Source organism: Sciurus vulgaris, assembly GCF_902686455.1.
Source record: "Sciurus vulgaris genome assembly, chromosome: 9".
Classification (NCBI taxonomy): domain Eukaryota; kingdom Metazoa; phylum Chordata; class Mammalia; order Rodentia; family Sciuridae; genus Sciurus; species Sciurus vulgaris.
This window is the reverse complement of record NC_136469.1, coordinates 54,666,730-54,689,734: the sequence shown is the minus strand read 5'-3', so window position 1 is coordinate 54,689,734 and position 23,005 is coordinate 54,666,730. Positions and strand designations below refer to the sequence as shown.

Sequence of the window (23,005 nt, the reverse complement as noted above, 5' to 3'; positions counted from 1 at the left end):
TTCTCTGTTATCTCTCCCTTCAAGTAGCCTAAACACTACTGATTGACAATAGTCTTCTCCCTAAGTGATCACTGATTCTTAAAATGTTAAAGCAAAATAAAAATTCGCATGAATTGTGAGTTCATTCTTAATTCTTTGAAATGGATCAGTGCCTTCTCTTTAAATGATTAACACACTTGACTTTCTCATGGACTCTAATGACTTTATACATGAGCAAATGAAAAAAAAAATACCTTGTCACTTTATTACTAAAGGACAAATGAGAAAAAAAAAATTGAAGTGCCAAGGGAAAAATAGTAAAATAGTACAACAAAACCGATATTGACATAGAAAGGTATTGCTCTCATTAACTTGACTGGAATAAAAGGTTGATATTGTTGGATTTTTCTAGTTTTCTGTATCTTATTGATATATGGCTAAGCACATTCTAGTCTGTATTTTTCTAGAACTCAGTAGGTTCTTGCAATAGTTGTGTTTGTGTGTCTGTGGTGCAATAATATTGAAACCCCTTAGGTTTAAAAGACATGCATTCATAAAAAATATATTGAATATAAAAGGTACATTGTAAAAAATACAGATAAGATCCTGGTCTCAAAACATTTACATTCTAGTGGATAGAAAATAAATTAGTGACCAAATTTTTTTCTGGTAGTTATAAGTGTTATGAAAAGAAAATAAAGCATAGTGATGAGTTAGAATAATGTGAATGAGGTGAGGTTAATTCAGATGATGTGGTCTGCAAGGCCACTTGAGCTCCAGGAGAAGGAAATATGGCATGTTCAGAGAGGACAGAGTGACTAGAGGTCAGTAAGCAAGAGGAAGAACTCAGAGGCAGGAATCACTTTTGGGGGACATAAGAGACAATGGGGTTATTTCTGTGATGTAATAAATTTTGCTTTACATTTTAATTCAAAATTTTATTCTACTCAAAATTTGGAGTTTAAGAAATGGGAAAGTTCTCTGGGCTATTCATCTCTGATCCACTGAAACCACACAACCACACAACACGATGTCCGGTGACTTCTGCCAGTATCTGGCACCCCAGAGCTCCTTGGTCTCTTCTTCTACCTGGAATCTCACTCTAGGGCCTCTTCAAATGGCTTGTTCTTCTCACAAATCAACTTTGCGGCTGTCTTGCTGTAGTTAGAACTTTTACATGAAGACTGGCTTCCCTAAGAGCAAGCCAGGCTCCAGCCTTCTTATCACAGCACCTTGAAAGTCTCAGAACATCATTTCTGCCATTTTGCCATTCTTTTTGTTAATCAAACAAAGCAGGGAGACCAGTCTGGCCCCAAGGAAGAAAAACCAGACCCTTCCCTTCTAGGGGATGAGTGTCAAAAAATTTGTAGCTATCTTGAATCCACTAAAGAAGCCACAGTAGGTATTCTACCTATTATTCTGAAAGGTATGGAAAGTTACTGGAGGTTTTTTTGAGGTTTGTATTTTTTTAATTTAATTAGTTACACATGACAGTAGAATGCATTTTGACATATCATACGTAGATGAAGTATACCGTCTCATTCTTCTGTTTTCTCATAACTCTGATGTAGAGTTATACCAGTCATATAATCATGTATGTATATCAGATAATAATGTCCAATTCATTCTACTATAATTGTTACTGGAGGCTTTTAGATATGGAAATAATATTTTATTTTTGTTTTTAAAAGATCATTTTGACTTTTCAGAAGTACATTGAAAATAAGGACAAAAGGGAAAGCACAGGGACCAATTAGAGGCTACTATAGTTGTCTGGATAGAATGGTAGCAGTGGAGAAGTGAGTGAATGTGGAGTACATTATGGAGGACTTCTGGTTGGATAGATCTGGGAGAAAAGAAAAGAATCAGGTGACTTCACAGATTTCACAAAGGACCTGGATGGATGGTGATACTATTGCCAAGACAGGAAGGAAAAAGTGAAGCTACTTACACGTCTCATATAATTTTCCCAGTCACTTGGTGAGGTAACATGTGATAGGCCTCACTATCTCCAGTCTTTCCTCAGATGAGAGCAACAGGATTCTTAGAGAAGAGAAAAAGGAAAAGGGGGAGGCAGGGGGAGGAAGTGGGAAGGAAGAGGAGTCAAGAAAGGCTTTCCTAAAACAACTAGTTAATGAAAGAACTGATCTAGTTGTTAACACATCTTCCCATTACATGGCATAGTGAACTGTCAGTCATTAATATAATGAGTTTTAAATTATTTTGCTTGTTCTTATTTTAAACCTACTCAATGAATGTTTCCCTCTGGTAAAAGAGGAACCATGAAGATAAACACAAGAAAAGTTTTGTTCTTAGTAACTGTAGAATTTACATAGAGAGATGACTACATCTTTTCAAGTCTCCCATCATTTAGATCAAATTGATTCTCATTTTTGTCTCTTAAATATCATCTTCTAGGTATACATTTTTACGTTAGATTTAGAACAAAAATGAATAAAGGAAAATGTGATATAGTAGACAGGTCTGGAGGTCCTAGTACTTATTTCTACCTTTGACTTAAATAACTTTATGAAAATTGCTTAAACTCTGTGCTTCTATTTCCTCCTCCTCAAAGCATTATTACTTTTATTAACCATGTTATGGACATAAAGAAAATGTTGTGGCTTAGTGGTTGAGCGCTTGCCTAGCATGTGTGAGGCAATGGGTTAGAATCTCAGAACCACATATAAATAAATAAAATAAAGGTTCATCAACAACTAAAAGAAATTTTAAAAAAAGAAAATGTTGAAGAAAAATTTTATAAACTTCAAGAAAACTTGGATAATTTATTATGAATTCTTCCAAAAACATTTTCAATTTTAATTTCATTGCATTGTCTGTCCATCTACTGAATTTACAAAGTGATATCCAAAGTAACCCACTATGACTCTTTTATCACTGGCAAAATTCCTTTACTGCCCCCTCTAAGTTACATTAATCAGTGTGCACTACTTAACAGAATTCTGCCAAAGGAGTCGTCCCACAAGAAATCCCACAATATGGTAAGAAAAGCATTCTATGAAAACCATAGTCGCCAATACTGACTGTGACTTAACTACAATAGCACAAATATAAGTCAAATTTTATAACCACTAGTAACTTTTTAGTCTTCCATGCCCTTGCTTTATGTCGACTTACTTGTCACTATGAACATCATCCACTTGGTGAGTATGTGAGGACTTTGCTTACACTCACTCACATACACACATACACTCACATGCACACAAGCACCCAATACGCCATTGTTTCCATTGTAGCAATGTTCTTTTACCTACATCTTAACCTTAGTATTGATTGGGCCTGTTTCCTTTTGGGATAGAGAGGGTATGAGAATAAAGGTGTGTGTGCTATCTAAATAATCTTCTAGTGGTGAGGTCCAAATGGTATTTTCCTTGGCAGAAACAAGTACAAACATCACATAGGCTTAGATCCTTTTCCCATTAGTCTTCTGGTAGATACCAAAATTGTGCTGTATATATATGAAGATGGAGGTAGCTCCAAGGAAAGAAAACCAAACCACTTTTTCCCTGCATATTTTGGGAATTTGACTTAACTGATTTGGAAATGCTGAATGTTGAAAGTCTTAAATAAACTTTCAGATTATTCCAAGATTCCATTAAAGCTTCTGAGAAATTGCAACCAAAGGACCTTTGGATCACAGTGCAGCCAGATTATCATTAAATATTCTACCAGCATCATTATTCTTAAAATTATAACCCACTTTTAAACCATAACATTCCAAATGTCTTTTCTTTCTTCTTCAGATGTCTTCAATTCTGTTAGATAGGAGCATTTTCAATTTACTCTAGATTGAACCCCCTGTCTCTCCACTTGCACTGTGAATCAGCCCTCAGCAGGATAGTTGCATTGGTCTGCTAACCATGCCTAGGCCTATGATGACTCCTTTCACATCCACTAAATCATTTTCTAGTCCCTTTGCATATTATAATTCTGAAATAAATTGTAATTGCATTACATCATGCTAGGTACTCTTCCAGTATTTTTTTATTGAATGCCAAGTAGTTCAAAGTCCTTAATCTCTGTCTCCTGGTCAGGGCCACCCGTATGGTGTAGGGGGAGTTCTAGGAAAATCTTTTTTGCAGAGTTTCTGCTTATATACAAAATTTGATTAAAATGTATTAAGAATCCATAGGCTCATGTAAAATAGAGTGGTTTTTGATGAAGGTTTAAAATAATGGGCAGAGAGGGACTTACCGAAGATCTGTTTTTGGCCTCCCTGAGTAGGTGAAGACTCTTTACCACGTCCAAGCACCATTTATTCTTATTTAGCTCTAGAAAACACCTTTATCATATCCTTTTGATAGTGACAACTTCTCATTTTGTGCTAACAGGTTTAATTCTCCATTTCTTATTTTTTATTCTTTTTTTTTTTTTCTTTTTTCTTTTGGTACCAGGAATTGAACTCAGGGGCACACAACCACTGAGCCACACCTCCAGCCCTATTTTGTATTTTATTTAGGGACAGGGTCTCACCAAGTTATTTAGACCCTTGCTTTTTCTGAGACTGGCTTTGAACTCACAATCTGCCTGCCTCAGCCTCCTGAATTGCTGGAATTACAGGCATGAACCACCATGCCCAGCCTTCTTTTTTATTCTTGACATTCTAATTTTAACCTAATTTGAATTTTTAAAAAATGTTTCTCTTATCTTACCCACTGAGAAGTAAAAGGTATAGCAATTCTACTATAACAACACCAAGATTTTTTGAATTATGTTTATATTAATACAATGTAGTTCTTACCTCTGTGATGTGCTGATACTGTTTACTTACACTGGTTATGTTACCCATGATGCTTCCACAGCCACAGAACTACCCATGAATAATGGTTTCCAATGACTCTCTCAGAGGGTATTGTGCTTTATGATGATAGCCCCAGGGCAAGTCTTACACATAATTTGCAGGAAGTGTTAATGCTAATTCATATTCTGGTAATGTTAAAATTTACTATTATGAAATGTATCACATAAATGTAGAATAACACATCTTTTGTCCATGTTCTCTCTTAAAATTCTTGAGACTATAATCAGTTAATTTCTAGAGTTTACTCTTTCATGTTGATAACATCCGTGCCTGCAGCACACCATTATGATTGGGAATACAGAAAAGAGGTCTGTGGGCAAAATGAATAAAATCTGTCCTTCTTATATAAGGAATGTCTGTCCTTCGTGCAGCAAGCTTATAATCAGCCTGAAAGGGCATGATGTCAACACATCAGTTGGAAGCCAGAGAGGCCATGGTGCAGAAGGACTTGGTGGCCTTTACTAATGTACACATTCTGATAAATGCAACTTCAGATCTCATTCCTGCATTTAAGATAAAATAATCCCTGAATAAAATGCCTCAGTGAATACATGTAGAATGTTTAAATAAATAAAATATTGAGAATAAGAATGGAATTCAAGTCTTCATTCTTGATTTTATAATTTCATCAGAAACTGTTGTTATTTGTCCAAGAGACATGTCTACTAATACAGTCATGATGAGTTATAGTGAAACCATTTTAATTCCTCTATCTGGAGTGCTTACCATCTGACTTCTGCAGGTCTGTTTTTCTCATAATGGCATAGCCCTCCACTTGAATAAAAACCAAACAGTGATCTGGTTTCACCTTCCAGATTGACTGACTCATTAATGATGGTGACAGCAGTTGCTGATGTTCTGGGTCAGGCTGACCTGTTTAACTATCTGTAAATCTATTATGATAATGTCATCTTTCAGGACAACGTGTAGTGCAGTTACAAAAGGTGTCGGGGAAAATGTCAGATGGAGTCTGAGTTTTCAAGGAAGCTGGTTGTTTTCCCTCAGTTTCTAACACCCATTCTGAACTATGAGAGCAGGAATACTGTATATTTAAATGCATCTGTTGTACAACTGCTGAGTTCAGAGTACTCTAGCAAGGGGTGGGTAAGCACACAGATGGTGTGCTTCCCGACCGAAGCCACTTGCTGTAGATGCCACATTCAGAGAGAACATGTAAATACTTGGCACAGTTGTGAGAGTTTTCAGAGGTGTTACATTCATTTAGAGAGTTATAGCTTCAGTGGTGACAGCTTCTCATTTTGGGCTAGCACGATTAATTCTTCCTTTCTTATTTTTACTCTTGACATTCCAGAAATTGCCACCATTTCCTGATGTAGTTCGAGTTCAGAGAGTCGTGTTTTTCTTATTTCACCTATTTAAAGAAGGCTACTGTACCACAGGGATGGTGATACAGAAGGACTGGGTGTCCAGGGGAGGCGTCTGTGGCCTCATGTGCCACAGTGGAGTTTTCAGACCTATATTTGGGTACCTTCCCATGCGTGTTTTCTCTGAGCATTCACCTAGTTATTAAGTGGATTGTTAATTTAGGATTCCTAAGGTGAAATATAGTCATTCTCCAGGTCCTTCTCTAAGATCTCAGCCCTATGGGAAAAGCTATGTCAAAGTCAGAAAGTCAAGGAAGGAATATGACTGAGAAGATTCCAGAGAAGACAAGGGATGAAGCATATCTGAAGAATGAAGAGAAGATAAAGGACAAGAAGTGACATTGGGGTTCTGGGGGAATTGATTGACAGTCAGGGTGGACAAGATATGAATATGGCCACCTGAAGAAGCAACACAGGGCTGGACACCAGGGAAAGCTCCATGGAACAGCAGCTCTTCTGAATAAGACCAGAGTCTGAACAAGATAGTATACCAGCAAATAAGGTCCAAATAGAAGCAGAAGCGATAGTGTCACAGAAATATAGAAGAGCATATCAATAGTCGACTTCAGGTGTCATGGAGGAAACAGCATTTATATTGGGTTTTACAGAATGACAGAAGTGTGGCAGCCCAAAGAAAAGAGCGACAAAGTCTCCAGGGTTCATTCCTTCTCCATCCATAACATATAGATTGGTGGCTGGCACATAATAGCTTCTCAATAACATTTGCTAAATGAAAAAGTGAATGGAGATGATGATGATAGGCTGAAACGTAGAACAGAAGACTCAAACTTCAAGAACATACGTCATATTTGTAATATGCCACAGACCCCATGAAAGTGAAAAATGTACAGAATGACAGTATAAAACCAAACAAATATAATTGTGTGGGAAAGAAAACTATTACTGGTGAGCTTAGAAAGCAAAAAATAGAAACAATGATGGTGCAATAGTAGAAGCTAGAAAAGAAACTTCAGTTAATAGTAAAATTAGTTTGAGCTGAGTGTGGCTGTGCATGCCTGTGATTCCAGCAACTCTGGGTTGAGGCAGGAGGATCACAAGTTCCAGGCCAACCTCAGCAACATAGCAAGTTCCTATCTCAAAATAAAGAACAAAAAGGACTGGGAATGTAGCTCAGGAGTCAAGTGCCCCTGGGTTAAATCCCCAGTATCAAAAAAGTAAAAGAATTTGACTTGGGGCTGTTCCACTTTAAATTATCCTCTTCTTTCTAAAAACTTTGTTTTAGTTGGTACCAGGGATTGAACCCAAGGATGTTTAACCACTGAGCCACATCTCTAGCCCTTTTTATTTTGAGACAGGATCTCACTGAATCACTTAGGGCCTCACTCAGTTGCTGAGGCTGGCTTTGAACTTCCCATCCTCCTGCTTCAGCCTTCCAACCAGTGGGATTACAGGAAAGTGCCACTGTGCCCAGCTCTACAAACTTTCTATAGAAAAAAATTTTAAAGGCGTCCCCGCCCAAAAAAAGAAAAAAACATCACCATACTCCTAACTCCAACATATAGACTCCTAACTCCAACATCTAGAGAGAATCAAGAATCAGACAAACCTTTATTAACCCTTTATCATAATGCTTTAAGGTACCTACACTAATATATAAATTAAAAATGGGTGAATTCTCTTTTGCCATATGCTTTTATTCTCTTCCTGTAGTTTAGTATGAAGAAAGAGAATTAAAGTAATTAGAAGAACTTTAAAAAAAGTAATTAGAAGTAATTCATCTGATTTAATGCAGTTTTCTAAAATATTAAGAGGACAGGAAACTTCCAGAAGTAAATAACTTCTAGTTACTTGTAGAACATTTTGAAAGACCTTTGTTATTCACCTGACAGTAACTTAAAGCAACAAAAACATTTCACTACTTCTCATAACACAAAGGCTGGCAGCAGACAGCCAGCTCCTGTGCTCCACGCTACCCTGAGGCCCCAGCTTTTTCTCTGTCTCCTTCTCCTTCTGGGACATGTTGGCTTGCTCCCTCTGGGCTGTCCTCACTCACCCCCATGTTTCCATCGTGCAGGACACATAGGTATGTGTGGCACTAGTTTTGTTTCCCCCTTTGAACAGAAAAGTAAAAGCCCCTCCCCACTTCACCCAGTGGGCACCCCCACTTTCAATCAATAAAAACTGGGTTACATTTTTGCACTTTTTTGCATTTTACATGGTTGCACTTTAAACTGCAAAAAGAGGCACACAGATTAGAGAACACAGTTATTAGGATTAACTCAAATCAATGATGAGTCATTGCTTGGAACTGGATGTGCAGTGGTACCAAAAAAAAACTGGGATTCTGTTAACTGGGAAAAGGGATATAGGTAACTAGCTTGTCCGCCATACATAACAATAGGAGCTGTGGATCTCTTAATGAAACCCACCTAACAACCTCACAGGTCTCTATCAGTCACTTCCCATGCCTTAGGGAAGGCTCACACTCCACCTCCTCTAAACATAGTCGGCCTAATCATTCATGTACACCAACCAGTCTCTTCACTCCCAGATCCTTTATTTCACTGATACCCTCCTAGGGTTGAAGGCAGTACCGCATAGCGTCACCTTCAGTCACACTGCATTTACCATCCTGTGTGTTTCTTAGTACTTATTTTGTCCTCCACAGTAGGCAGACCATGTGCCAAATACAATCTGCTGTCTGTTTTTGTAAAGTTTTGTTCAAATACACATGTGGGTCATTCATTTGCATATTGTTTGCTGCTTTCACTCTTATTGAGATCCATGATATGATCTCTAATGCTGAAAGTATTTACCATCTGGCCCTTTACAAATAAGACTTTGTCAACTACTGCTCTACATGTATTTTACCTGCATGTCCACCTGCCTTTCTTTTACATACGTGAGAATAGACCTGGAGAGCTAGAAGGTGTTCGACAGATACCTTTTGACTGATGGAAATGATTTTTGATAAGGTAAAGAACTCCAGCATAGTATGTAACATATAGTTTCATTAGTGTTTAATGAATTAATCTAAGAATTAACTAAGTAATTAAGACAAAATGCCCCCATACTTACAGAGTGGATTCAGGATTCAACTTAGTATATTTATTTATTTTAATTTATTTATTTTTATTCATTATAAACAAATGGGGTAAAACTTATTTCTCTGGTTGTACATGAAGTAGAGTCATACCTTTTGTGTAATCATACATGTACATACAGTGATGTTTGTCTCAATCTGCTATTTTTTCCCTTTATCCCACCCCTCTCACCCCTCATTCCTCTATACAATCCATCCTTCCTTTTGCCTCCCTACCACCCCCCATTATGTATCATCATTCGCTTATCAAAGAGATCATTCAGCCTTTGGTTTTTGAGGATTGGCTTATCTCACTTAGCATAATATTCTCCAACTTCATCCATTTGCCTGCAAATGCTATAATTTTATTATTCTTTATGTCTGAGTAATATTCCATTGTGTATACATACCACAGTTTCTTTATCCATTCATCAATTGAAGGTCATCTAGGTTGGTTCCACAATCTGGTTATTGTGAATTGAGCAACTATGAACATTGATGTGGCTGTATCTCTGTAGTATGCTGATTTTAAGTCCTTTGGATATAGGCCAAGGAGTGGGATAGCTGGGTCAAATGGTGGTTCCATTCCAAGTTTTCTAAGGAATCTTCACACTGCTTTCCAGAGTGGCTGCACTAATTTCCATCCCCACCAGCATTGTATGAGTGTGTCTTTCCCTCCACATCCTTATCCACACCTATTGTTGCTTGTATTCTTAATAATTGCCATTCTAATTGGAGTGAGATAAAATCTTAGAGTAGTTTTGATTTGCATTTCTCTACTTATTAGAGATGTTGAACATTTTTTCATACATCTGTTGATTGCTTGTAGATCTTCTTCTGTGAAGTGTCTGCTCATTTCCTTAGCCCTAGTATATTTAAATGCTATATGTCCTAGGAGGTAAATGTAACCTCTCTGTGCTTCAGTTTGCTCCTGCACAAAATAAAATCATATTTAATAAAGTATAAAGTGTTTAGAAAACTGCCTGGCACATAGTAAGCACTCAAAAGATATTAGCTATGAGAAAATCCATTTACATATATTATTTTCTCTACATGTATTATTTTCTTCTTCCTTTGTGCATTTCTTTGGACCCATTTAGTAAAAAGACATGGACGGGGCAGGAGCAATTTCTAACTTTTCCTGGTGCTGATAAACCAAGCCTGAACCAGAAGAAGATTTGATTCAGATGTTGTAGGAACATCCAAGGAAGCAATTGCTAAGTAACAGGGTCAGAGGATCAATTAGCACACACTGAGGGTGGGGGAATCAAAAAGTCACAAGCATGTCAACACAACACTGAACTCTGCTTCCCCTGATGAGCAATGTCAGTGCACAGGCGTGAGGGGAATGGCAGGAGAGCTCTTTCATTGAACTGTCAACTAATGAAGTGGTGAGAAATTAGCAGGCCCTGTAATTTACACGCTAATTCTCCCTAATGCCACCTGGGGGTTTCCTGCCAGCAGAGGTGCAGAGAGGGGAAAATGGTGTGGCCCCGGCCAGCAGCCAGGCTGCACTGCTATTCTCTCTTTGCCAAGCAACACAGCAGCCCAGCTTGTTCCCATTCACCATTCAGCAAGCTTGGCAGACTTCCCCCAGAGCATGGGCAAGCCTCAGCTATCAAGCAAAATGAAGACAATGAAAGGAATGTTAAAAGCCTTCACCTTTTTGCACTTTCTGTATGTGCTCTCTAAAAGTTGACCCAGCAGGCAGGCAACCCTTTACAGCTTTTCCTCAATCCTGCCATCTCCCTCTCCCAAGAATAAGTCAGTGGAAATGGTCGCCATAATCATCCTCTCCCTAAAATGAACTCAGAAATAAGATTGGGGCTACGTAGCATCCAGGAGCTGCTATCATCACATTTATCATCATTATTTTAAAAGCTTTTCTTTTAAAACATGTATTCCTCTAACAGAAATGTGACTCTGAACTCCAGCTTTCTCCCTAGACTCTTCTCTTAGGAAAGTAACGGTTCTCACTCCAAAAACACACCAGGGGAAAGCAGGGAAGGACCATGCTCATCCACTGGCACCTTTTGGGCAAGAGTCCAAGTGAGCGCTGAGGAAGCAGTGTGTGATTGCGTAGAGAACTGCCTCCTATATTATAATCATATATTTCCTTGGACATCCTCTGGACTGCCAAATGAATAATGCTGCATTTTTGCTCCCCCTGGTAAGCAGGGGCTGATTTTAAGACCATTAGAAAAGGGGAGAATTTTACAATCTTCTCAGTTTCTCTGGGGTCACAGTGTAATTGTGTGGTGGGAGAAACGGGGCCCTAGAGATGGCGTGACAGTCACTTCTCATTACCTCCCACTTGGTTCATTACGTCTGTAGACAGCGATTGCCCGCGTGTGGATACTTCCATTACACGAAAGGATGTAATGTGCTGGAGACCTCGCATAGCTTTCAAATGGGGAGAAGGCTGTTTATTCCAGGCACATACCTGTCTTGTTTCCAGGGGCCATGCCACAGGAATGGAAAGCGACATTCGGAATAGATTAGAGGTAATCAATACAGGAGAACCAGGTCCCATGCATGCTTATACCCAGTGAGATATTTATATGCGTGGGTCCCGCCAACTTATAAGGCTCCCACAGCGGATTGAATCCTCGCTCATAAACCTACCGATTTTTATTTTAGCAAGTAGCCTTATTCAGGTGTACTATACATAGGCTTCTTTGTGTAGCACTTCTGCATTGGCAATCATCCTATTCTCTTTCACACACCACAAAATATAAAAGAACTTTCTCATTTCACACTTGCAGGGACAAGTCCTGGGAATCATGAAACACAGAAATACTATTTCAGACTTTTTCCCCTCAGGAGTGTAAAGAGCCCCAATTATAAACTAAGGGGAGTTTACAAGAGAGAAAACTGAATTATAGTAAATTAGTGTTAATATGAGTAATTTAAAAAAATATAGAGTTTCTCTTTAAAGAAAAAAAAAATCATTTCTTTCCCCCACAAAGTTAATAAGAGGTACCTAAAAAGAGATGATGAAATAAATCTGGAAAGCCACATACTACATCCTACTCTTGGGAATTCACAATATCACCTTTTGTAAAGGTTCTGAGAATTACTATTATCAAAAAAAAAAAAAATTAACACAGTGTTACCTTAACTAATTCAAATAACACTTTTTGAAACTGCAATCTTATCAATACTTATATGACAGCAGGGGAAATCCTGTTCTACTATAGTTCCATCATTTTCTGTAGATTTTCTATATGCTAGAAATTCTCAAATTTTAGCATACATTTGGATCACCTATGGATCTAATCCATATTGCAATCATTCAGAAAACTGGGTAAAGTCCAGCTTCAGGATACTTAACAAGCACTTACAAAGCAAGGCAGCTCATGGCCCACTCTGAGAAAGATCAATCCACACACATACCCTTGGCCTGAAGTCATTAAGTATTGAACTATACACTGTTAACAGGAAAGCTTGACACCTCGTAGGTTGGATATCTGTAGCTCTGACTCTGGAAGCTGACCAAGTTCCTCATGAAACACAAGGGCTTTTGAATTGAAAATGAATGTTTGCCTCCATGAATTTACCACAACTGATGGTTCATTCACCTTTGCCCTTGGTTTTAAAGGTGCATTCCTTTTATTCTCAGATGTACCCATTCACTTGCTTTGCTAATCCAGCTTTATTCATTTATTCATTCAGCAATTATCTACAAAGCATTCTCTGTGTGTTCAAACATTGGCTGAAACACTGGGAATATCAATGAATAAGAGTGACAAAGATCCTTACCCTTGTGGTCTCACACCCTAGGAAGGGCAAGAGACAACAAAACATCAACATGATAAATTATATACTAAGAAGGTGGTGTTACAAGAGAAATAAAGCAGGCTAGGAGACATGAAGAATATGGGTGGGCAAAGCGCAGGAAGGAGATGTAATTCTTTTTAGTTGTAGATGGACATGGTACCTTTATTTTTATTTATTTTTATGTGGTGTTGAGAATCAAACCCAGTGCCTCACATGTGCTGGGCAAGTACTCTACCACTGAGAAAACAACCCCAGCCCAGGAGATGTGATTTTTTTTTTAAGGCAATGGGAATATGTCTTCATAAAAAGTGACATTTGAGTGAAGTCTTGTAGTAAGGAGTGGAGGTGGCCTTTTAGATATGTAGAGAGTCCAGGCATACAGAGCACCTCCATGAATAAGAAGCCACTCTAGGGTTTGTGGGACTGAGAATGGAGACCAGAAAGGAGGAAGTCCCACCCCAGAGATAGCAAGAACCAGATCTGCTAGGGTGTTGACTTTTATTCCAAGTGAAATGAAAAGCTATTACAGATTTTAAGCAGAGAAATGATATTACCTGGCAATGTCTCTAAAGGATCTGAATTTATTCAACATGGATTGGGTTTCTAGTGATATGCCAGGCACTGAGTTTAGGACCATAGCTACCAAGATGAACAGAGTCCTTGCCCTCAGAGTTTCTGCACCTCTGATACAGCACTTTGCAAGTTGGTATGTGAACATTTAAAACCTCTTGTCCTTGCCCCTGGTATAACCAGACCTCTGCTCATTGTTTACTTTCCCATCTCAACATCCACATATTGCCTTGTCCTGGGGGCTATAGCAGAAGACCTGGGATCAGATCAACCAAGATGCTCAGGTGCCTGGCCCTTCCCTGAACATACTGTGTGACCCTTGGCAAGATATTGGTCCCCTCTTTTCTTGGCTTCTCCATCTGTTTACACAATTCTCTGTAGAACTATGTTTTTTAGGTCTGATAAGATAACCAGCACTGATAGCTTTAGGGTGTAATGAAAAACTGACAATTTTAATTTTCTTTCAAATTATCATACTCTAAAATAAATAGAGTTGAGAAGATTCTCCAGTTATTCAATCTGGCAGCACTGCCTCAGCTGAAGACAGTCTACAAGTTGGCAGACCAGAAGCGAGGAAAAATTATCTTAGTTCCTGGAGATAAAACCTGTTAGTTATCAACAACTGAAATTGAGAGAGAGGGTCCTCTGGGGAAAAGCCATTTGCAGCACAGTCTCCTTTTAGAACTCAAACTTGCTTGCCTCCTGCTAAATTCTCTGTTAAGGAAGGATGTGAAAAGTTACATTTAACTTTAGCTTCCAAGGTTAATTCTAAATGATCAGGCGTGGCTTGTTCTCCTCACCTGTCAGTTATCAATAGTGACTTGAGATAAAACCCCCATTCTGAAGAAGGAGAAATGACAGATTTCAAGGAACATCATTTAGTAAACCAGAATTACTGACAGAGCTGTGTTTGCCTTCAGTATGCATATGCAGCCTTTATGAAGAGCAACACCATTTTTATCAAATGCTTATGATGTAATTTCACCGAAATGGGGGGAATTCAGAGATTTGGCAGGCAATTGGGAACACAGAAATGCAATACAATGCTATTTCAGCCTGTGGTCTGCATTGGAGCCGAGCTCCTCCAGATGTTTCTCTTTTGTCTTCTTTTAATGGTTCCTCTAAATATCACGTCTTAGTATCAGCCAAGGCAGCAAAATTTACAACATACTAATTAATAACAAGTTGCTTAGCTAAGCAACTCTGCTTCTGAATATGTAATTATATTTTTAGAGTTTTTTTTTTCCTTTTACCTTTCTTCTGTCAGATTTTACTGGTAGAATAAGGCAGTATTAGGAACATATAAAATCTGAATGTTTACCCTCAAGTGCCATCCTGATATGGATAGTTACATTTATTTCAGAATATATATGTGTATCAAATTTCAAGTTGTATATATATATATATATATATATACACACAAATGTTGACACTTAGTTATAAAATGAATCTCAATAAAATTGAGAACTAGAAAAAAACTCACGTGACAGAATCATGATTAATGTCACTTAAGCAAAAATATGCCATGCATCTCACCCTTAACCATATTTCTATTGGTTATATTAGTTATAGCCTCAAAATGAAGACAAGTTGTAAAGGGAACAAAAACTGCAACTCACACACACAAACCGATGGGTTATAACTACACAGTACTTCTTGCCATTATTTTTTGTTTTTCCTCTGTCTGGGAATTAAACCCAGGGCCTCTTATATGGTAGGCAAGATGCTCTACCACTGAGCAACACCCCAACTTATTTTTTTTTTTAAATAAAAGTGAAATTAGTTGTTTTTGTTTGTTCCGGGACTCTTGAACCTGAGCTTATCAGCAAAACACGTTGCACCTGCCCTGCCAATGCCCCGCCCTGGATCAGTGCAACCATTAACTTTCTCAGCTCATGCTTCCAGGCAGCTGGGTGAGGAGAAGGGAAAAAGAAATTCATAACCCCAATTTACTGGCATTCTGACAAATCTGTTCTCCAACATCAGCTGGAAGGCCCTCCCTGCTACTGGCAGTCCTTTTATTTGTCTCCAGTCAGTGCCATTTCAGATTTGCCTTATAGCCGTTTCAAACTGTCTCATGCTCTCCGGTCCCCTCATTCTCACAGATGATCTGGCTCATGTATCAGAGTTCCTCTCCTGCCTCAATCAGCCGGTTGACCCACGAGACCTACCTCTCCCTCCTTTTCTCCTAAACTGGATGAGTGCTCTTTTCTAATCCCCAAAGCTAACACTTCTGTAGAATATCCAGCCCCATCTCCTCAGGCAGCTGCTGAGATGTCATTGCATCAGTTTCCCTCACACATTGGTGCCATTAACCCCTACTCTCGGCACTCTGGCTTCTACCTTCTGGTCTGCACATTTGCTTGACTTTTATCTTATCACCCTCCACACACCCACAGAAACACAATTCTTTAATTATTTTAGCCTCTTGCTCAGTCTGCAAATTGCCTTGTATAGTAATTATCTGTTTACATGACAGTTTTCAACTGGTCTAGTGGTTTTTAATTGTTGTTGTTTCACAAATCCCTTGAGAATCTGATTAAGACAATGGACTCTGTCTCTGGAGACATGAACATATCTGCGCGCGCGCGCGCGCACACACACACACACACACACACACACACACACACACACACACACACCCCTCATGCATACAATTCCAAGTTGCCTAATGACTGACCTCTGTAGAAGATATTAGTTCTGATGGTCAATATTTTCAGTTCTACCTGCCTTCCAGGCATAGGCACACTGGAAGATTATACTTCCTTGCTGATTTGAGATAAATCACTGCTTTGGGATAAATCACTGCTTTGGCCAATGAAACACGAGTGGAAGTGACGTGTGTGCAAGTTTTAAGAGCCTGTGTGCAATTTTCCATGCTTTCTTTTTTTGCTCTAACCAAAACTGCTCTGTCAGTTTGGGTTCCGGAGAGAGGAGAACAGAGCAGAGCACCTAGACCACGGCAGCAGACATGAAGAGTGAGTAGGAAATAAACCTAGGGTGAGAGGGGTGGTGGGGGATGGTTAGTCACTGGGGCTTGAGTGCGGCTCTCCTGCTTGGTAGCAGGGCACTGTCTGCTAGACACGCAAAAATCCAAGTCAGAAAGATCATTCCTGTGAGAGCTTAAGTTACTCTCTCCTTCTGATCAACAGGTTCCTTTCACCTCGGATCTGTAGTTTCTATTCAATTCCATCTAGTAGACCCTGTCCTGGTTCTTTCCATGACTTCTTGTCCTTCAGATCTCACTCCTTAGAGAGACCTTCCTTGGCCCCCTGCCACCCCTGCTCCACCCATGACTGTCATTCATATCACCCATTTCCTCCTTTCACAAAGTGCATCACAGCCTGTAGTGATCTTGTTTTCTGTCTCTTCAGTTCTGAATTCTCAATACTGACTTCTTGTTATCAACCATGACTCATAGATAATGAGTATTGTGCAGTCTAACCTCATATGAAATTAAGGGAATGTGTTCAAAATTTGGACTATTTTCATTCATTAAAGATGATAAAAATAGATCCTGAATGTTCTACAGCATGTCACATTTCACTCGTTTCTAAACAACAGTAACAGAACAAGCTGTACCTAAAATACTGGACAGACATCCGAATATTTGAATTTGCATCAGCAACCACGGAACCTTGATATTCAACTCATCATCATTAAGAGGTCAATTTGACTTTTTGGGTCTTTTTCAGAGAGTGGGAGCCAATGGTTCTAACAACCTTTGGTCTCTACCCAGTTAAATAGTGGTTTTTTTGTAATTCATTGGCACAAACTATTTGCTTTGTTTGCTTTTTTCCCTTTTACTCAGCATATGTGCCAAATGGTCTTCCTTCCCAGCCACAATAAGAATTAGTCCTGAAAGCTTCTGAAAGTACTGAGGGGCTAGTCCTTTGTTATGCATCTAGTACCCTACCTTGTCATCGAATAAATAGTTTATACTTGTTTAATTAATGAGTGAATGAAATCAGTATTATGAACTTACCAAATATTTGTTTTATTTGACTTTACTGTCTATAATTTTATGGTCATCAAAAACAGCAACTATTCTAATTTCAAAAATGAAAACTTTTACCTGAACATGAAAAGGTAATATTTATTGTTAAGTTTTTTTTAAAACTACAAGACTTAAAATCAACTGTAAATTTCCTATTGTCTTTGTAAGATGTGTTAAATCACCTGACATTTGAGAAGAGAGTGTCAGAAGTTGTATACTGCCCTTCTACCAAAAAAGAGATTATGAAAAAGATTCACTAGACATCTACACCTCTGCAGATACACAATTTCATTTCAGTTTTGGGATCTTCTGAAATGATTGTTAGAATAGGATAAATTTAAGTCTTGATGAGAAAAATCAGACAAAATGTTTTCCAATTGCTGAAGAAATAAACTTGGTTTAGAAAGAAAGGCTAAGTTTTTTAAAATAATTTTTCTATTTTCTTTAACTTTCTCCTGTGTGACAGTGTGCATTGCAAAACAGTCTCTTAAAATGAGAAACATACCCTATTACTCTAGGTTTTATATCACATATAACTGGTATGTGATAACTACATTTTTCTATTTATTTTACACAAAAATCCACATGTGCAACTTCTGTAACATTTTTTTTTTGGGGGGGGATGGTACTAGGAATTTTTTTTTCTTCTTAAATGGTTTCTTCTCAATTTTTAAGAGGAGATTCTATAAGATTGCTATCATGTTATAAGATAATGTAAGTATGTCTATAAAATTGAACATGCAAATGTGTATATACATGTGTGTTCAGGATAGAGGGCATTTAAAAGGTGGTTTGCATACAATTCATTTCTCAATTCCTCCTCAATACAACATATCCTTCCTGCTCAACTAGAAAATCAACCAAAATATGTAACTTCCACAGAAATAGTTGCTATAGAAATGCAAAGGAGACAAATAACACTGAATTGTGCCATCAAAAATTGCAGCTAAAGTAGGACAGTATCAAGGTCTATGTCTAATAATGCTGACTGCACATATTCTTTTATATTCCCTAAAATGAAAGTGCTGAGTCCCAAGTTGGGAGGTCTTCTACTACTAAAAATAGCACATCTAAATGAAAAAATTTTAGCAAGATTCCAGTTAGAAAGTCAATACATAACAAGCAAGATTCCTTTATACAAAATGATGAAAATTTAATGAATAATGGATTTAAACGATGCCAATTACTTTCCTTCATTTTATTGTATGAACTGAAAATTAAGCTGTATCCTACACAAGACTTGCAGACGCCTTGACTCACAAGAGTAAATGCTTCTTCAGGTTTCTACATGTCTGTCATTTTAATTTGCTAAAGAGCTTATTTTGAAATTGTGCTCTGTGACAGCATTTAAGGTAACATCAACCTTCATGTTTGTTAAGGAAAAAAGAATCATAGACTGAATCTCTTAAAACATTTGGCTCTGTTTTTGGTTTTTTGGCATGATACTTAAAATACTGAATTGCTAACAAGGCATCTGGTATATATAAAGGTGACTGTTAAACTCTTCTTGCCTTTGATCTTGCCAATTAAGTTTTATAAGAGAAAAAAGTTCTATCAGCCAACTTAAAGATTATAGCTTTAGAAAGAAGTTATTTTAGAAGGTTGATACATCCTGTGTTCAAAAACTAAAATAACCTTACTTTAAAAAATATTACACTAATATACCCATTCATTATAAAAGTTAACTCCTAGTTTGATATTATCAGTACGATCAGCTTTAAAAAAAAAAAAAAAAAAAAGGAGGGTGGATGCTATAATTTTGATCTTAAATGTTCCTCCAACGCCCATGTGTTAAAAGGTTAGTTCCCAGGATGTGGGAGGTATTGGACCCTTTAAGAGGCGGGGGAGCCTAGCAGGAGGTCTTCATGGCATATACCATGGTATACCCTTAAAGGGGACAATAGGACCCTTGGCTCCCTTCTGGCTCTCTTATTAGCTTCCCAGCATGAGGTCAGTGACCACATATTTCTGCCATGATATATTGCCTCATCACAGGTCCAGAAGCAATGAAGTAAGCCAATCAGACTGAAACCTCTAATACAATGAGCCAAAATAAACCTTCTATCTTTATAAGTTGATTACCTTGGGTATTTGTTATAGTGACAGAAATCTGACAAAGAGGGAGAGAGAAGAGGGAGATGGAGAGAGGCAGGTAAGGGGAGAGAGTGAAAAGTGAGAGAGAGGAGAGAGAAACAGAGAGATCCTCTTTCAGAAAATAGAACAATAGTCACTTCTCTATACCTTCTTTCCTATTAGTAAATATTGATACTGATTTCAATAAACCTTCTATTTTACCTGTATTATTATAATAAAAATTCTATCTGAATCTACATCTTAGTAAATTGAGCTTTTCAGATTCAGAAAGAGTGAAACATTGTGAGTTATGATATAGGATAGGCAAAAGTTCAAAGCCAAGTGCCAACATTTACTTTTGACAATGGTCAAGATTTAATGCTTCTGTTTTTCTGTGATGTGAAAGACACATCACACGATGATCTAAACTTTACGTCAATGCTCCCTTGAAATTATCTAGGTGAAGAATACCAACACTCTAGCTTTTCAAACTGAATATTTACTCATCATATTTGACCTCTTTGCCATATTTGACTCTACCATTTCATTATTCTTTGAAGTGTCTTTTTAGGTTTCTGTGATCTATCCTTTTATGACATTTTTCTTCCTGAGTGTTCATTATCACTCTTTTTTGAGACTTTATGCTGTCAATGACCTCATGCTCTTCTCTTTCCAAACTGTTTTTCCAACAAAATTTCACCTACCCCTGTTCCTTCCCCATATTGTCGACCATCACCTATAATCTGATAATCCTATAATGCCTCCCTGTCAGGCCTCCATCCCAAATTTTAGCCTGCATATTGCTCCTATTAGACAACTTAACTGGGCTGTTCCGAGTGCCTTCCACAGTTTACACCTACCCTGATCCTAGATGGAAAGCTAGAATACATTCCAGACTCCTGTTCTCCCTCATGCTGCTCTCACATCCTACCAGCCTATGATGGTTTACTGACCCTACTTCTAAATACGTGATTATTTCTTCCACTGCTGTAATTCAGTCCTCATGTGTAGATCATGAGACCAGTCTCTACATTATTCAGATTGTGCATTATAACAAAGGATGTTTATAATAAATGTTGCAAGAAAAATATTAATGACTTAGCACAAAGATTTATTCCTTGCTCATGTCACCATCTAGTGCTGTCTGTGAACAGAATTTGCTCCACTCTAATGATCAGGTATCTTCCATCTAGCGGCCACCTGGTCTCTTCAGTGCATGGAGTGCCCCATTAGACCTTTGTCTCACCTGAAAGGCAGTTGAGAGGACAGAGGGTGAAGATTGACTACAGGCTTGCTCTCCATACAATGCTGGAACAGGAAGAGGATAGCTACCATTAAAACTCCCATTCAAAGAGAGGAATGCTAGAACACAATGTTCACTAGTCCACAGCAATTCTGAAATCATTTTGGAAGTCCTCTACCCTGAGGAGAATCAGAGTCACTTGATTAAATTTTAATTCTCTCTGAATAATTCCTTTGTCCTCAGCTCTTTCCTTTAGGGGTTCTTATTGTGTATTTATTGCCTTTTGCCAGAGTTGAAATAAGTAAATCAAACATTTTAAAGCTAACAGATAATTTTATAGATAAAGGAGTCAAAGATGTTCAATTTGATATTTTGAATTTTTTCACAATGCAAGATCTTCAAAAACTTGTTCAGCTCATGTTGTATTTGCTTCCATGTAAATTCTCAGGCATTTTTATTCTTCTCTTCCCCTTTCCACCTCTTTTCCTCCCTTAATCTTATCTCTGCCATAGAACCAAGTCATGTTGTTCAACTAAAATTCTTTCTGGGTCCTTTACATCTTCATTTGGGATCTGGAATCAGCTGAATTTCCAACCATTTTTCTCTAAAAGTCTTTGGACTCTTTCGGTTGTTTTCTATTCAACCTGGAAAATGGTCAATTATTTCTGAGATCATTTCTTCCTGGAAACACCTTACCAAAAGAAGCCATCAATAACTGTCACACACTTATGCACTGATTCTTTTAAAATACATCTTTTAAAGTAACGATCCTCATAATGTGATCTGCAAAACCCAGTAAATCCCAAAACCCCTTTAGTGGATTTATGAGATCAAAATTATTTTTATAATAACACTAAGAGGTTATTGGCCTTTTTTGGTTTTTAACTCTTTTTGCATTTGTACTCATGTCATAACAGGAGCTGTTGGTGCTTTAGCACAAATCAAGGTAGTATCACCAATTGTATGATTGTATTGATCACTGAAAATATCTATTGGATCATTTCATCACCATGTTCTCAGATTTTTTTTGTTTCTTTTTTGTTTTTTTTTTTTTATTTTTCACAGACTGCATTTTGATTCATTATACACAAATGGGGCATATCGTTTCTATGGTTGTGCATGGTGTAAATTCATACCATTCATGTAATCATACACGTACACAGGGTAATGATGTCTCTCCATTCCACTATTTTTCATACCCCCGTCCCTTTCATTTCCCGCTACATAATCTAAAGTTCCTCCATTCTTCTCTCACCTCCCAGAACCCCACCCCCATTATATATCATCATCCACTTATCAGGGAAAACATTAAAACAAGTTGAACTTAAGAAGACTCTGATAAAACAGTAAAAGAGATTCACTTTACTAATCTCAACACTTGAGTATAGATCTTTTAACTGCTCTATTGGACCAAAAGGAAAGAAGGCATACAGCACTTGGGATGCATACCTGAGTACAATGGTTGCCTTGAGGAAAAGCAATGTGCGATTGTTTGAGTTGCAAACTGAATCATCTCTTTTTCATAGAGAACCATTTTTACTTGAAAGAACAAGTGATAAACAAAATATGGTTATTCAGACTTGGGTATTTGGCAGTTGCTTTCTTGAAAATAAATGAAGTGAGCCTGTCACTTGAAGGCAAACAACCTTGTAGTATTTGTTGCCAAAGATAAAATCTAAGCTTTCAAGTAAAAATTAGAATTTGGAAAACTTGTAGACACCACCATGAGCTTGACAGCTTCTGAATACTTGAAGAGGTTTTTTTTTTTTTTTTTTTTTTTTTTTTTTTAATGAGATCAATGGCAATATTAACAAATGTGATTTAAAAAATTTTTATATAATGAAATGCGCAATAGTATAACTCAACTCATTAAAACAGTATCTTCCAAGTAACCAATGTAAGACATAACAAAATCATACATAGGTAAAAGCTTTATTTAAAATGCAAATAAGTCAAAGGATTTTAATGTAATAGAATGTGAAGGGTTCATTGATGTGGTTTTGAATTTCACATTGCCATGAAATTTTAAGAAATTATCACTTGGGATCTGTACTCAGTAGAAGAGCATGTGCTTAGGTCCTGGGCTAAATCTTCAGCACTGAAAAAGAAAGAA

General features: G+C 37.7%; 1 protein-coding gene and 1 long non-coding RNA gene across 5 annotated transcripts in view; one reads left to right on the top strand and one right to left on the bottom strand.

Annotated features, from left to right (window-relative positions):
* The window catches only part of LOC306670155 (uncharacterized protein), a 155,186-nt gene extending 138,851 nt beyond the window's left edge, over positions 1-16,335 (bottom strand). Inside the window, exons 1-2 of one of the 2 annotated variants that reach the window (XR_013766330.1) lie at positions 16,260-16,334; positions 9,478-10,160 (exon numbers count right to left, since the gene is read on the bottom strand). Coding sequence is in view for 1 of the 2 variants with exons in the window: in XM_079154727.1 (XP_079010853.1) it covers positions 16,260-16,320 (61 nt within the window). In the remaining variant the exon portion in view is untranslated. Of the gene's footprint in view, positions 1-9,477; positions 10,161-16,259 lie in introns of those variants that run through there. The other variant, XM_079154727.1, reaches the window with a different exon arrangement.
* A 1,859-nt stretch (positions 16,336-18,194) lies between these two features.
* The window catches only part of LOC306670159, a 40,434-nt gene continuing 35,623 nt past the window's right edge, over positions 18,195-23,005 (top strand). For all 3 annotated transcript variants that reach the window (XR_013766331.1, XR_013766332.1, XR_013766333.1), the window contains exon 1: positions 18,195-18,290. This is a non-coding gene — a long non-coding RNA (uncharacterized lncRNA). The remainder of the gene's footprint in view (positions 18,291-23,005) is intronic.